This window comes from Xenopus laevis, chromosome 5S, assembly GCF_017654675.1.
Source record: "Xenopus laevis strain J_2021 chromosome 5S, Xenopus_laevis_v10.1, whole genome shotgun sequence".
NCBI classification, from domain to species: domain Eukaryota; kingdom Metazoa; phylum Chordata; class Amphibia; order Anura; family Pipidae; genus Xenopus; species Xenopus laevis.
The window spans coordinates 49,507,012-49,523,052 of NC_054380.1; the positions used below are offsets into that span (position 1 = coordinate 49,507,012).

A 16,041-nucleotide genomic window follows, 5' to 3' on the forward strand; every position below is an offset into this window, starting at 1 on the left:
TTATCTACTGTACCATAGTATCTAAAATCTCTCAGTGTGCTCTATTAATGAAGTTACTGAAAAAGAATAGTGTTATTTTTGTATGCAATTTGCTTTTATCCAAGCATGTAACATACAATAATAAAACTACTAAAACATTTTTTTTGCAGTCACATCAATATCTAATGCATCTCCCTGAGTTTACATTTTCCTGGATTTTACACCATTTTTGCTGGCCCTCTGAAAAACATAAAATGGGGGTTCTGCTGTATATTTACCTGTTAAAAAACTTTGTATCATTTGTATGCTCTTCAGTGGCGTCTGCGTAAAATGAATAGCGTGAATGGCTTTCCTCCAGAGGGTTCTGAGTTAGCACAGACTTTGCTGGACTCTTACAAGGAATGATCTGAAGTGGGCTGTTCTGTGATGGACTGTAGCGATTTGAACCATTTCCTCGAGAAGCAGATATTTCTGGACTATGATCAATAGAATGTATATTCTGAGAAAGAGTGTCTTTAGTACAGCGGACCACAGTGATAACAGGAAAGGCAGAACGGGAACCAAGTTCATCAAGAGGCTCAGAAGGGTCAAATGCATCCTTCTGCTCATCACTTGACTTATTTGGAGGGCTTTCTGATTGATTATAGCTTTCTGTCTTTTGGCCCTGTTTATCCTGGGTTGTGTGAATTTTTATCACTGGAGACTTGCTGTACTGTGAAGAGGAATGGGAAGAAGAGGACCTTTGAGAGGGGGATGATTTGTAGGAGCGCCTTGATCGACTCCTAGATCTCGGAGATGATACAGACCGCCTTTTTGGACTCCTGGATCGTGAACGATCACGCCTTGGACTTCGAGAGTATCTTCGGTTCCACATGGGTCTATAACCACCACGATAATATCTGCCACCACCTTGATAATAGCCTCTTGTTCTTCCTCTAAAGCCATATGGGCTTCTTATACCTCTATTATTTCTGTAATCTCTGCGAAAATCTCTGTTGTAGACACGCTCTCTACTGCGAGATCTAGAATATGTTCTTGAACGTGACCTGGAGCTTAAATTGAAATATAGATAATTATATTTACATAGACACAAGCTAAAAGACATCTTACATGCGGAGTGAATGTTAAGTATTTCTGTACCATAGTAACAAAATTAGTACGATTATGTGTTAATATTATTTCACAGCTCTCAGTATAAAAAAAAAACCCTTTCTGCATCTTAACGAGAAAATATACCCCCTTTTTGATGTGATTTTTCACTTGGGCTTAAGCAGAAGAGGTGCATAAGCACATCCACAAATATACTTTTTTTTTTTTTGCTACACAAACATACCCGATTCCACATAGAAGAATCCCATGTTAGACTATTTCTGTTCACAGGCACAAGCTGTCACAATCCTGTCTTTGTGCCAGTCAGTTATTTTGTTAGATTTTATTTGTGCTGGATCAGTTACTAGAGCAAGCTCTAATGTAACTGGTAGATAAGAAAGCGCCCCCCCCGCCAAAATATAGTAGATGTAAATTTCAATCAAAATCAGTCTTCCAACTCCTGCATGAAGAACTTATATCAGAAATAGAACAGAATTTCTAAATGATTATATTTAGAATGTTTTTTTATTTCAGTGAGATAAAACATAAAACATTGCGATAGTTCCCCCTTTAACTAGCCTGGATAGCTTTGTGTAATTGCAAAGCACAAATAAATTGTTTACAATAGCCTCCAAGTCATTAATGAACAATGTAAATGAAAGTGAACCCAACACAGAACCCTTTGACACCCAAAACCAAGTGTAGAATGTACCACTGACAACCACCCTTTTACATGTATAGCAAACTGGCTAAGGATCATGTCCTAAATCATTAAAAAGACCAACAGACCATAGTTTGTTGCCAAATGTTTGTGTAGAAAAACGTTTGATCAAATCCATGTAGACAACATCTAATGTAACCTAACTCGTAAAGTAGTAATACAAGTAGTGAGCAGTAGTAGTGCACAAATATAACACGCATTTTACCAAAAAATAACAACATTTAATATTACTGGATGCTTCATCAAGGTCAACAAATAAAAATTTAATGTGTGGCATTGCATATACTTGTATTGTTATATTGTTAATTCATTGTCTGGGACAGTATTCACAAGTGAATCAGGTTTCTTACTCTCAAAGCCCCTACTTATTTTATTATAAAAAGCTATTGCACTTCTGTGACATGATCTGTCCATTAGATCTGCTGACTAATACTCATGCCATTCTCCAGAATATAATCTTAAATGTGATCCTATAAACTTTCGAGGTGAAAGTGAGCGCAAGGATTAGAAAAAACTGCCCTGGCTAATTCAGCTAAGTACCATCTGTCCACTCTACACTGTAAGTTAAGAGAAAAAATTACATTTCACTTAAGCCACACAGTGCTGGTGTTAATAGTTAATTAACATTTGTTTTTAAGGTAATACATCAGAAACAGTATTGATTTAATATTTTTTTTAAAAAAAAAAACAATTTCTGTTCTGCCTGAAAACATCCTATCTAGTTGCTCAAGCTTGCTTTCCTAAAATTAAGTCTTTGTTTACCAAAAGTATAATTGCTTTTAGCTAAAACCATTAAAATAGATAGCACCGGGGACAGTATTACCTAAGTGTATAGTACTTGACATTTGTTAGAGATCACTGCATCCAATATGGCGGCATTTCTGGTTGGCTCCTCAACAATCAGTTATATGGTTTTTGCTCCAATCAACATTGCAGCCTTCTGCAACAGTTTGAGAATCATTCAATCTGTAATGCTTAAAGGACATGTAAACTCAAAATTGCATAAACATGTATATAGTTAGGTCACAGGTTTCCTAACTGAATGGTTTGCACAGTCTATTTTACCTTCTGCTGCAAAAAATGCAAGGTTTTTCTAAGCACAAAGTTCTCTCCCACCTAGCAGCCTTTTTATTTCTACACATCATTGTGCACAGTATAGGTGTAGTTACACATCATTGTGCACAGTATAGGTGTATGCCAGAAATGCAGGATAATTGTGTCAGACTAAAATCCTTGCAGAAGGCGTTCTCATAGTATAGCGATCTCCTCTAAGTTAGAACAAGTTTCAGGAGCAGGAGCAGACAGCTGATACCTGCTATCTGGACTTTGCCCATAGTAACCGGAAAGGGGTGCAGTGGAGGACGTGAATCGATATGCGGCTACAATCAGAGTACAGTAGAACTTTGAAACTAATGAGCATGTGTCAAGATAATATCAAATTGCGCATGAGTAATGACCCAAATGCCAAAGGACATTCTGAAGGGAGGGGGATGAGTGAGATGCTGTATGAGACGGAATGTCGCGGATGCGCAGTCGGAGCAATTTTTTGTTTCGTGAAAACTTTGCATGCGCCGAAGCGTCTGTCTCATTTCGAAGACTACCGAAGCGGCTGAAGATGGCGCCCATGAACTCCGATGCCTGCATCTGCACTGAGGGGTAAGTAAATCGTTAGGGACATTTGCCCGGGGTAACACTTAGGCTGGGGGGAGGAGGGGGGGGTCTATGTAAGATAGGGGTTTTAAAGTTTAGGATTGAATTCTCCTCTTTTCCCTCAGTCCCAAAAACAGCACAAAGCACAGAGAGATCGCCACCACTCAGGTAGGAAGTTGCCACCCACAAATATGTCCCTCCCTATAAAGACAGCAACCCCCAGAAGCCTGTCGTGTTAAGAAAAGCAGTAACAAAGAAAATAATAAATAATAAAATGTCTTATAACTGTAATTACACATAAGAGAGGGAGAATCATATTGCCTTTGGGGCAGAGAGAAAAGGGATTTATGGTAAATCTAAATACTTTTTTCCCTCACATCCCACTAACCAAAAGAGAGAAAAAAGCAGTACCAAATGGGGAGGGGGGGGGTGATTAGGTTTTAAGAACAGAGAGAGCAAAGGCTGTCTCCTGTGGTACCTCCATATCCAGCTTGTAGTGCTTGACAAATGTAGAATAACTTGACCACAAAGCCATACAACAAATTTGGCCGAAAGAGGCCCCTGCACTTTCTGCCCGAGATGCTGACACTTCCTTGGTGAAATCAGCTTTAATGCCGGTTTGTTTGCCAACTGGTATGCTAGTTATTGCTTGCTTAACCCATGTCAGGGTAACTTTTGAGGCTGCCTTTCCTTTCCCATAGTGTGTAATAAAGAGGGAGTCCGATACATGTAATTGCTTAACTCTGGCTAGATATAGGAAAAGGCATCTTTTCACATCCAAGAAATGTTGTTCCTTCTCCCTTTGAGACTTTGGTTCCAAGAAAAAGACGGCAATGACATCTCATAGTTTCTAAGAAAGGATGTGTTGATTTTTGGGACAAATGAATCAGCAAATAAGGCGTCTTACAGGAAAGAGCTTGTAGTTCCCCAATACGGCATGCAGAGGGTACTACTGTAAAAATAAAAACAAAACAAACCCAAAACTGTCTTAATTGACTTAATTAAGTGCGTGAGAGGGGCCAAGGACAAAGGCTCAATAAGCAGACCTGTAAGCGCTTTTAGGACCAAATCCAAGACATCTAGTCCTTGGCCTAAGGTTTGTAATGGCCTTAAAAACCTATGGCTCACATCTAACAGCTCCCAAAGCAGCAATTTGAACGTTTAAGGTATTTGGGGCTTGATTTTTTGAGAAACCACTTTGTACAAAAATCAAAACATCAAGGACTGATAGACTCTCTGGAGGAATATTCTACTGAGCACAACATGTCCTGAATTGCATCAGAGCATCTGTTACCAACTTTCCTTGGCTGAAAAACTTTGGAACCATGGCATCCAATCTTGAGGCAATGAGATCTATTTTGTGTGGTCCCCAGCTCTTGCAGACCTGGTGAAACACCTCCAGATGAAGACTTCACTCGTCTGGTAAAATTATCTCTCTGCTCAAAAAGTTGGCCCATGAGTTCTCTACGCCTCCTATATGGATGGCTGAGAGGTTTGCCTCCGCCCAGGAAAAAACTTTTTGTGCCCCCCTGTCACGGACACGGTACTCCCAACCGCACGTGACTTTAGGTGTGGCCATCAGGGGTCACTCACTCAGTCTCTCACCCACCTTGCACACAGGTTAGACTAACACAAAAGGACCCCAACCAACACCCACAAAACTCATTCGCTGCCACCATCTATCATTCACAGGCGATAGAAACCTAATGTGACTATTCCCCTGTTCTCTCTAACAGGTAATAATTCACAATACACCAATGCAATAAACACTCTCTCACTATAGTCAGTTAGTTCCTACTGGTTCAACAAGTACTTCAGCATGCAGAGGGTTAAGGCTCACAGTTACACTCTTTCAGGCTAGGTTCGTTTAGAGCACCAAAGACAATCTTATTAAATTCTCTTAAATATTATAAAAGGTATAACAGTGCAATATACAAAAAGATGTTCCAAAAAGAGACATACATTCAATAATACAATTACAAACAGTTGTAAAATAAAAGGGAAAACATGGAAAACCTATACTTAACTCCAAAGATATAGAATTCCTGGTCCTGGAGGCAAGGGGAAAAAAACGGGATAACTTCCAATCGCAATTGGTCCTCCAAAGTAAATCCAAAGTTAAGTCAGAAGAGCTGACTATTTATCAGTGATTTCAGGGCATCAGGTAACTGCACACTCCCCCCTCCCACAGGAATGCAAGGTGCGTGGCCTAGCAGGACACAGATTGAGTTTTTATGGCCTCCTGTGAGTAGGAACTGGACCAAGAATATAATGACCATAACTCCTTATTGGAACATAGGAGAGAGATGATATTTATATTCATTGGCTATTAATTCTCTCAGGGATTCCATAGATACTAAACATCAATACTGTGTGACCTGCCCCTGCCCAGATATTCACATCTGATATACAGAGTACCAAACCTTGTCATGTTTGGACTCCTTTGAAAGCTGAAATTGCCTTGAACCCATCACCAGTTTTTTTATACTGTTGGTACAACAGGTATGGGTTCTGTAAGGATAAATATATTTAAGGATACATTACATGTGACCTTCACTTCACCTTTGAGGGTCTTGCTGGGAACTTTAAGTTCTCACTCCTTGGGCTTCTCCCTCCCCATGGAATGGCTCTTATCAGCCAGGGCATGGAGGAGGGCATTACAGCTCTGACCCCTCTGACCATAGTGAAAGGAGGCCTGTTATGTGTCTGATTTAGATGTTGGCAGAAATATTTCTCATGATACCTTGGCCTGTTTTATTAACTATTACAGGCCTGTATCATGACACCCCCTATGTAGCAAGCTGTGGTGACACTGTCTGAATTAAAATGTTGCAATTTTAAAAGACAATAGGGCCTGCAAACTGCTTCCAACTGTAGTGAGTTGACCAAAAGGTTTCTTAACCTTCTGCCCCATTTGCCTTGCTTGGAAATTGTGTTTAGGTATGCTCCACAACTTTTAAACTAGCGTCTGTAATGCAATTACTAGCTGAAAAAAGAGGAGCTCCTACTGTTAAGCTTTCCTCCCAAAGCCACCGGTGAAGCCCTGTGGCAGTTCTACCTTCTTTTGCTTCCTGTTCCAGGGTGACCTAAGAAAATTTTGGAGTGGCTGCAGGTGAGATCTTAAACTATGAAACCGTTTCTATGGTTGCCAAAAAGTGACCCAGCACCTGGAAAATCTACCTGCAAGAATAAACTTTTCTTAAAGGGGACCAGTCACCCAAATAAAAAATTCCAAATCCAATTCTATCACATTAGTCAAGCAAAATCAACTTTAATTACACTATATAAATTATTTGAATCTTGTTTCCTTCAGTCTGGAAACTCATAATTATAGTAAGCAGGCAGGAGCCATTTTGTACACACTGTTATTAAGATAAGTCTTGTATCATCTCAGAATCTTGTTTGTGCACCAGAATGGGGGACCCAATGTCCATTCCCATGCCCTGGCTACACAATTAAATGGTTAAGAGAACTGGGGGAATGTGGGGAGAGCAGCGACATCTAGGAAGTGCTGAATGGAAAGTGAAAGTAATTGTCTGGCCAGCCTCTATGCCCGAATTCTGCATAGGGGCTAAAAAATAGCCAATTACTGCACATATTTGGGACCCCCAGGAACTTTTTGCATGCTTGTTGCTCTCCAACTTTTTTTTACGTTTGGAAGTGACTCACGGGTAAAAAAGGTTGGGGACCCCTGCTCTAAACGCCTTTCTTTGTACTGGGACCAGGGAAGATTTTTGTTTATTTATTACCCATCCTAGGTCTTGCAATGTGAAGATTGCTACCTGGGGATTGGCTAAAAGACAATCTGCTGAACTGGCTCAGAAAACAATTGTCGAGGTACGGAATGATTGCAACCCCTCGACACCTTAGGGAAGCTATCGCTACAGACAGAATTTTTGTGAACACTCTTGGGGTCCTAGTAATACCAAATGGAAAAGTGGTTAATGGTGGATGACCTAATTTTCCCATTTTTACCTCATTGCCCTCTTCCTCTTGGTTGCTTTCCTCTATATGATGATGTTGTTCTGTCTCTGTTGCTTTTATAAATAGAGACGGTCCTATGAAAACAAATAAAATGTGTTCTACCTATCCTGTCCTGCATAAGGGATTTAGCCTCATATTCTGACTTCTTTTCTAAAATTAAATAAAGCCCAGAGCCAAAAAGCTTTTCCGCCTCAAAGAGCATGTTCAACCGGTTTTTGGAAGCCACGTCCGCAATCAATAGTTTTAACCATATTGCCCTTCGAGCTAATGTAGAAAAAGCTGTGGCAAATAATTCTTCATAGCTAGAGAATCCCCCATAAGGAAATCAGCTGCTAGAGCTAAAATTGGAAGATCATTACTTAACTGTTCTCTGGGAATCACCTTCCAGATAGCTTTTTGTAACGGACTGGCCCAGACTTTCAGGGTTCTACCCACAGAGGCAGAGAAAATAGCTGGCTTGAAGGAATTATTCAGTATTAAATAAAAACTGGGTAAACAGGCTGTTCAAAATGAAAAATGTTTCAAACATAGTTAGGCAAAAATGTAATGTATAAAGGCTTGAGCGACTGGATATCTAACATAATAGCCAGAACACGAATTCCTGCTTTGCAGCTCTCTTGGTTTCCACTGATTGGTCACCAGGCACTAATCAGTGACTTGAGGGGGGTCACATGGGCCATAACTGTTTGCTTTTGAATCTGATCTGCATACGAAGGATCAAGTGCAAACTCACTGAACAGTTATGTCCCATGTGGCCCCCGTTCAAGTCGCTAACTAACTAAGAGTTAGAGAGATAAAAGGCAGGAAGTTGTATTCTTTCAATCCTGCCTTTATAGATAACATTTTTGGCTAACTATATTAGAAACATTTATAATTGTGCACAACCTATTTATCCAGTTTTTATTTTCACACTGAACTGTTCCTTTAAACCATGTGCTGGCTGTCAGATAGGCTTTCCTTAAAGCAGCAGTGATTACAATTACATGCAGAATGCTCACCCAAACAAATTCCACCAGGACCAGCTGCTTCCTGTGCTGTCACATGACCAATGATGATAAAGCGAGTTGCACCAGCACCAGGAAGAGGCTTCTTCTTTAATAAAATCTCTCTTTTATTACATCGATGTTAAAAACAGATATACATGGGAACACGCAGTACATCTTTCTCACACCACACACTTAACGAATTTCATGGCCCCACGCTACTTCATCAAAATCCAATATCCTTCCTTAAGGCAGCTTCAGCCTTTCTATCCCTTCAGATTTTTTATTCTCCAGGAGTGGTATGCTTGACTGTTTGTGCTACAGTGGGAGCCCCAACACTTGCATTCTAATGGATCAAATGGAAATAAAGCAGAAAATATTTTGGAAAAAGAAAGCTTCCTCTTTCCATTCTACTTTAATTTTGTATTTTAGACTCATCCACATGAAACACATTTTTCTTTTTTGGTAAAACCCACAAAAAGCTTGCTCGTAGGGGGTTCAGCCGATTCCTCAATACCCATAGTTTCCTTAACAGTATCTATTACATACTGTAGGCCATGCAGGGGAAATAATTCCTAATTCGGAAAACACCCACCCTCTTCCAATTCACACCATATTTTTGTAAAAAGAGGTACCTTCACCCGCAGATTCCTGAAAGGAAATGTCCTCATAACAAAAACTCTCAGAAGAGAGTGAGCAATAGACCCCTTGGGGTTCTCTGCAGGTTGCAGTTTAACAGGGTCACAAGTCTTCATAACATACGGTTTCATCCAGGAAAGAAATTTATTCATAACAGTCACACTATTAGATTGAAACTTATCTTTACAAGAAGTAAACGTATGATCCAAAGGTAACAAAGCATCACAAATCACACAGTTGGATTCCACCAAAGGCTTTTTTTTAATCTTTTTTAAAGGGGACATATAGCATACATGTTCACAATCCCATGTAAAAATGTAAAATAGAAGAAATAGTTTTTATTTTAATACCCTTTGTATCAAAAACTGCTCAGCCCTCCCCCTTTGCAACTTCCTGTCCGGGACTTTCCAGTATCTGACTCTGCAGCTGCTGGCTTTTTCTGCCTAAGTTACAGAGCAGCAGCCTCTAAGGGAGGAGTGGGTGTGTTTGTGATGTCAAACTCAGTCCTTCCCTGCATCTGTTAACCCTTATTGTTGTTTTCCCTTCCATGAACTGCTCCGTTCTCTCCCTCTCTGCCCTGTTCATTTAACCCCTCTGTGCCCTGTTAGATTTCCTCCCCCCTCCCTTCACTGCTTGTTCCTTACCCTTGTCCTGAAATAATTGGGGGGGGGGGGAGAAAAGCAAACTTCTGTATAAATAAAACAATCTGCTACAAAAAGTATACTATTCATTTTTGGGGGCAATGTGCTTCAGCAGTTAGTATAAATACCATAGTCATTTCTACACAGTATTATGTTGTATACAAAAAGCAATCAACATCTTTTTGGTTTTCCTTTGTAACTCCCTGCATCTGTTATTATAATGTTATACAATTCCAGAACATCAGCTGAATTTATTTGCTTGCAACTCCCTGCACCTAAACATAAATTGTTACAGAACAGCTGCATTTTACCTTGCAACTCCCTGCACCTGATCATAAATTGTTCCAGAACAGCTGAATGTATTACCTTGCAGCTCCCTATGCCTGACCATAAACTGTTCCGCAACAGCTGCATTTTTACCTTGCAACTTCCAGCACCTGATCATAAATTGTCCCAGAACAGTTGCATTTATTCCCTTGCAACTCCCTGCACCTGATCATACATCAATATGTAGGAAAACAAAAATACAGCTGCTGTTATGGAATATCATAACAGTAAATAATAATGTACACTGTTTGTGTAACTTTTTATAATGTAATAGAGGCAGGGAGTTGCATAGTGTATAACAATGTATTATGGACTATAGATTATGTCCAGCTGGACATGTACATTTGTAACTGATGCCCATTTGCTGTGGAACACAGGAGCATACTGTTCTTTAAATACAAGAAAATATTACTATTACTTTACTATTACAGTTTGTATTAAACTTCACATCTATTGCTTTATGATGAGCATTTAAGGTATATTGTTATAAATGAATGATCAGGAAGCAGCATAAAACAGTTATGTGCAGGTTGGGAACACACAGGACAGAGGAGGGTTCCCTGCAGAGTTCAACCTGTCAGGCAGTGATGTGACCACTTCCTGTGAAAGACTGAACAGACACGCTCACTCTTCATTTCAGCATAGCTTCTGACCTGTAAAGATCTCTCTGCAGCTCTGATATAATGGCAGTTTAGGAGGTAAAATGCTTTCAAAACGTTTTTCTTTTTGTATCATTACATGTTTTGAGGAAGGATGATTAATATATCTGGATATGAAGGTTATATAAAATTTCTCCTTTAACCTCTTTAGCCTGCATGCCTTATCCTTAAGCTTAGGTTTGTCCATTTTTTTTTTTTTTTAAATTCGGGTAGTTTATTGAAAGAATAAGGTACGCAGTTTACAATGTAAAGACAAAGCACGGAAAAACATTGTGCACATGTTACATGTCTAGAACAAGCAGGGTGAAAGAAACATAGCATGTAAGATACATTTCGTCAGGAGTAAGTCATTACACAACAATATCAAGACTCCCTCCACTGAGGGATAATCATATCTATTCAGACAAGTGAGATATATAAACCAATTACCTTTCCTGAACCCTATTCGATTCAAACCGCTAGCGGTTGTCTTGGGTGTAGGGGGTAAATGTCAGTCCAGGATCCCCAAATTTTATGGAATTTGGTGGGGGCTCCCCTTTTTAAGTACATTAAGTATTCAGTGTTACAAGTATCTTGCATTATTGCTTTCCAGGCAGAGAAGGTAGGAGGAGTCACAGCTCTCCAATTCTGGGTGATAAGTCTCTTGGCTAGTAACAGTGCCTCTAGTAGGAAAAGTGATTGACATTGATTCCGTTTTAGGTCCTGAATTATGGCCAAGATGCAAGTTTTAGGAGTTCTGGCAATTGTCACCTGAAGCACCCCATCTAAGGCATCCAGCACTTCCCTCCAGTATGTAGTAAGCTCGGCACAACTCCAGAGCATGTGTATCAGAGTTCCCCTGTCCAGAGCACACCTAGTGCAAACATCCGGGGTGCTGGCATTAATGTAGTGAAGTCTGACAGGGGTGTAGTAAACTCTGTGAAGTATGTATAGTTGAATTAGCCGTAGTCTATGGTTGGGGGAGACTAACTGGGGGGATTCTTGCGCTTCTTGCCATTCCTCATCTAAGATTGTGCCCACATCCACCTCCCATCTAGAGCGTAGCCCATCTAAGTTGTTTCCATGCACCTCTTGCAGCAATATGGCATACAACATGGTGACCAAACTTTTGGTGTGTCCCCTTTTAATGTAAACTAGAAAGGGGTGCGTGGACAACGTTAAATCCTGACGCTTGTGAGTGACAGTAAGAGCACGGCTGAGCCTAAGATAAGTCAGTCACTGGTTATGCGGGATCTGAAAGTGGTCTTCCAATCGAGTAAAGGAAACTAAGGTGCCATCATGCCATACATCACCAAATGTATTCACCCCGTGTTCCGACCAAAGACTCATTGGACCAAATTTTGCCAACAAGGGGTAAGTTTGATTGTTCCATATTGGTGTAAGCGGGTCAATGGGGGGGGGGGGGGACTTCAAAAGTGCATTGGCCATTTTCCACACCGTACGTAGGGAGTTGATGGGGGGGGAAGTAGTGACTGAGCTGTAACGACAGATTTCCCTAGAATCCAGCTTACTGGGTTATCAGTAAAGCCAGTCAAGTGAGCCCAAAGAGAATGTAGCACTCGGTGATGCGAACCTTCCACCCACGTAGTGAGGTGGGACAATTGTGCTGCCAGGTAGTATAAATACATATCTGGTAGGGCCAGGCCAGCTTTATTTTTAGCACACATTAGCGTTTCAAGCTTTAGTCGTGGCCTGGAGTGAGCCCACACCAGTTGTCTAAATACAGCATTAATTTTAAAAAAAATAGGATTTGGGAATCCATACCGGGGCTTGTTGTAAGACATAGAGGAGCTTGGGCAATATAATCTTCTTTATAAGATGGATCCGCCCTGAAGGGCCTATTGGGAGATTAGCCCATGATTTAAGCTTTTGAGACATCCAATCATTCAACGGGTCTAAGTTAAGTGTTAAGTATTGTTGGGGGAGAGCTGTGACTTTAACTCCTAAGTAAGTAAATTCGGGAACTACTGTAGAAGGAAAGGTAGACATTCTTTAGGTTTGTCCATTTAGAATGGTCAAAGGCAGAGTCAGACACAGCTGCAATAATAAAGTACATCAAAAACAGAGCCCAATATCAGGCTAACACAGAAAGTGTCATAGCAGGCAGAGTAAAGGATTTGGTTTGTAGACCATGCACTGAGTAAGCAGCATTAACAAAAGCAGCAAGTTTACATCTAGCAGAAGCCTCTATAAATAGGTAGTGGACACAGATCACACGGGCCTGCAAAAAGTGTGCGTGCCCAATGACATCACTTGTCATCGCCTGGACTTGCACACGGCACTCGCAATTCTCTAGACACAATGCTCCGATAACCACAGTGACAAGGAGGGGAAACAATGGATGGAACACCGCAGCGAACCGCAAGAAGACCTAACCCCATAGCATGTCAGCAACCTAGCTCCAAGTCAGGGACACAACATACCTGCGAACCCTGAATCATCTGTTGTGGCAAAGAGATCACAACTTCCCAGGAAGCACAATCATGACAAGTGACTCCTGCAGCCTACTTGCACGAGCAAAAAAAATAACATAGGTGATGACACCTAACTGAGGTTGGTACTACAGACTGCTGGGGGTGGCTGCTTTTATAGACAGATTTGTGGGTGGCAACTTCCTACCTTTCTCTCCATGGTTAGTGCTGCCTTTGGGATGTGAGGGAAAGTTCTATTTTGGCTTCATCAGTTCACAAAACATTCTTCAAATATCCTTCTGGTTTGTCCACATATCTTTAGCAAACTGTAGATGGTCAGCAATATTTTGGGGGAGAGAAGTGACTTTCTCCTTGCTACACTTCCATACACACCATTGCTGTTCAGTGTTCTCCTGATGGTGGACTCAAACATCAACATTCGCCAATATGAGACAGGCCTTCAGTTACTTGCAGTTGGAGTTATGGTTTTGATTTTCCTCTTTGTAAACAATCTGTTTGAGCCATGATACACATCCACAAATGTGTTGCATGTGTGATCATGCTTAAATAAAACATGGTCTCTCACTCACACCTGATTGTCATGCCATTGAGTGAAAACATTAGGCTCTCTTATTTCACCTTCAAATTATTTGATAATCCTAAAGATTCACTTGCTTTTGCCACACACAGATATGTTATTGGATATATTTTTTTTTCAATAAATTCATGACCAAATATAATAATCTTTGTTTAACTAGGTGTTCTACTTTTAGGACTTGTTTGAAATGATGTTTTTGGTCACATTCATATAAATATATAGAAAATTTTATAGGGCTCACAAACTTTCAAGCACCACTGTATATGTTACAACCAACATATTTTTTGTGACTTGGATATCAATGATATATAAGCATCATTTTGGAAATGATGATGGATGATGTATTAAAGAAAAATAGGTATGAATATAAGTTAGGGTAACAAGCACTCATAAAGCACTAATGAAATAACACACAAACAATATAGGACATTTATGTCTCTGAAGGCATCATTTAGGCAATAAATGTTTAACTAGTTAAACTTGTCTTTTCTCAAGATAATCTAGCACATTTAGCTAACTCAGTCATCTAGTCTGCACAGACAAGTTCACAAAGTAGCCATTACCATGTGCAGTCAGTTAAAGGCACTTACATCAAGCTCAATATTAAAAAAAAACTGCCCAACTGCTAGCTGATCCAGAGGAACATGAGGGGAAAATATAAAGCTCTGCATATTAACTCAGGAGAGGTTAGCACCTTACGGGCTACAAGAGGGCAATTTGATTAGCACCGTGGTCAAATTTGTGCCAAGAGTATTATATCCAGTTTTTAACAGCCATCCAATACTTTCTAGAAACTAGTGAATGAATTTGCCCTTACAGTTATGGAATCTGTTACCCAAAATACTGGTGACCTGGGTTTGTCCAGGTAACAGATCTTTGAATCTCCATACAGTCTTAAAAGCAGGTAAACATTAAATAAAGCAAATTGGCTTGTTTTGCTTCCAATAAGGATTTATTACATCTAAGTTTGGATCAAGTACAATGTACTATTTTATTATTACAGGGAAAAATAAATATGTTTTAAAAAATGTGGATTATTTGGATAATATGGAGTCTATGGGAGATGGCCTTTTAGTAATTTGGAGCTTTCTGGATAACAGATCCCATACATGTACAACCACTTTAGTATCACTTCTGTTCTGCTTATTACATTTAAAAAACCCAACAAGCAAGTTACATGTATTGCAAGGTTTTGAGATCTACCTGTATCTTTTTCTCCTTGGTTGTGATCTTGATCTCGCGGATGAATGAGACCGTGAGTTTGATCTCGATGAATGAGATGGTGACTTTGACCTACCCATTTTCAACGCTAAAGGACCAGTCTTGTAAGAAAATTTGAAAGAAAAAGATATTAATATGTACATTTTGACATTTGCAATGATGCTGTATATTATATATAAATAATTAGAGTGTAAGCTCTAGGGGACAGAGAGCTGCGTCTTTTGGCACATAAATTTTACTGTACTCATTACATCATTAATGTACAGCATTACAAATACAGGCAGTTAAATATAGTTACACATATACATACAAAATGATTTTTGTGTAACTCATTATAATATTATGTATATGAGTTGTAAACATACCTGTTACTCAATATTTTCACAAAACAAAACACAGAAAGTGAAACTTCTTGCTTGCCAACAGGGTCGTCACTTTTTATCCAAATAAAGGTTTTTTCTGATTCTGCAAAGTAAAATAAAAAATTCATAACAGCATTTGACAAGTATTTTAAATAACACACGGCAAAAATATAAAGGTATTGTTACGAATTATTTAAAGGCAATAAAGGCTTTTTAGCAAGTAAGGGAATACAGGTTTAAGGGAAATAGCTCATAGTCCAAGTTGATCCAGGGACTTGTCCGATTGCCATTCTGGAATCAGGAAGGAATTTTTCCCCCTCTAAGGCAAATTGGAGAGGCTTCAGATGGGTTTTTTTGCCTTCCTCTGGATCAACTAGCAGATAGGTAGTTAATAAAAAAAAAAAAAAAAAAAAAAAAAAAAAAGGTTGAACTCGATGGGCAAGTGTCTTTTTTCAACCTTACTTACTATGTTACTAACTAAACAGAGTCTATAAAAATAAAACATTACCAACTGCACTTGATGGCAACTAATCTGTATGAATCCATACTGCTTCCAAAACAAACCTATCAGGTTTATTAAGGTTATTTTAAATGAGGTGGATAGAAGCAGATCCACTCTGATCAGCAGCTTCCCTTTAGCTGCAATGACAGGCACAGCTTTGGTGTGTAGCTACATGGAGTGGAGACCGGCCTTAAGAACATAAAACAAGGCATTTTGTAGCCACACTCAGGTTGTAGCTGTACCTGGCAGAACAGAACGGATCAGTCGTGAAATGC

The 16,041-nt window shown here is 39.7% G+C and overlaps 1 protein-coding gene across 10 annotated transcripts in view; it reads right to left on the bottom strand.

Annotated features, from left to right (window-relative positions):
- The window catches only part of bclaf1.S (BCL2 associated transcription factor 1 S homeolog), a 52,161-nt gene that overhangs the window by 31,163 nt on the left and 4,957 nt on the right, over positions 1 to 16,041 (bottom strand). For all 10 annotated transcript variants that reach the window (XR_005961554.1, XR_005961553.1, XM_041564524.1 and 7 more), the window contains 3 exons: positions 15,268 to 15,367; positions 14,885 to 15,003; positions 258 to 1,031 (listed from right to left, as the gene is read on the bottom strand). Coding sequence is in view for 8 of the 10 variants with exons in the window: in XM_041564524.1 (XP_041420458.1) it covers positions 258 to 1,031; positions 14,885 to 14,982 (872 nt within the window). In the remaining 2 variants the exon portion in view is untranslated. The remainder of the gene's footprint in view (positions 1 to 257; positions 1,032 to 14,884; positions 15,004 to 15,267; positions 15,368 to 16,041) is intronic.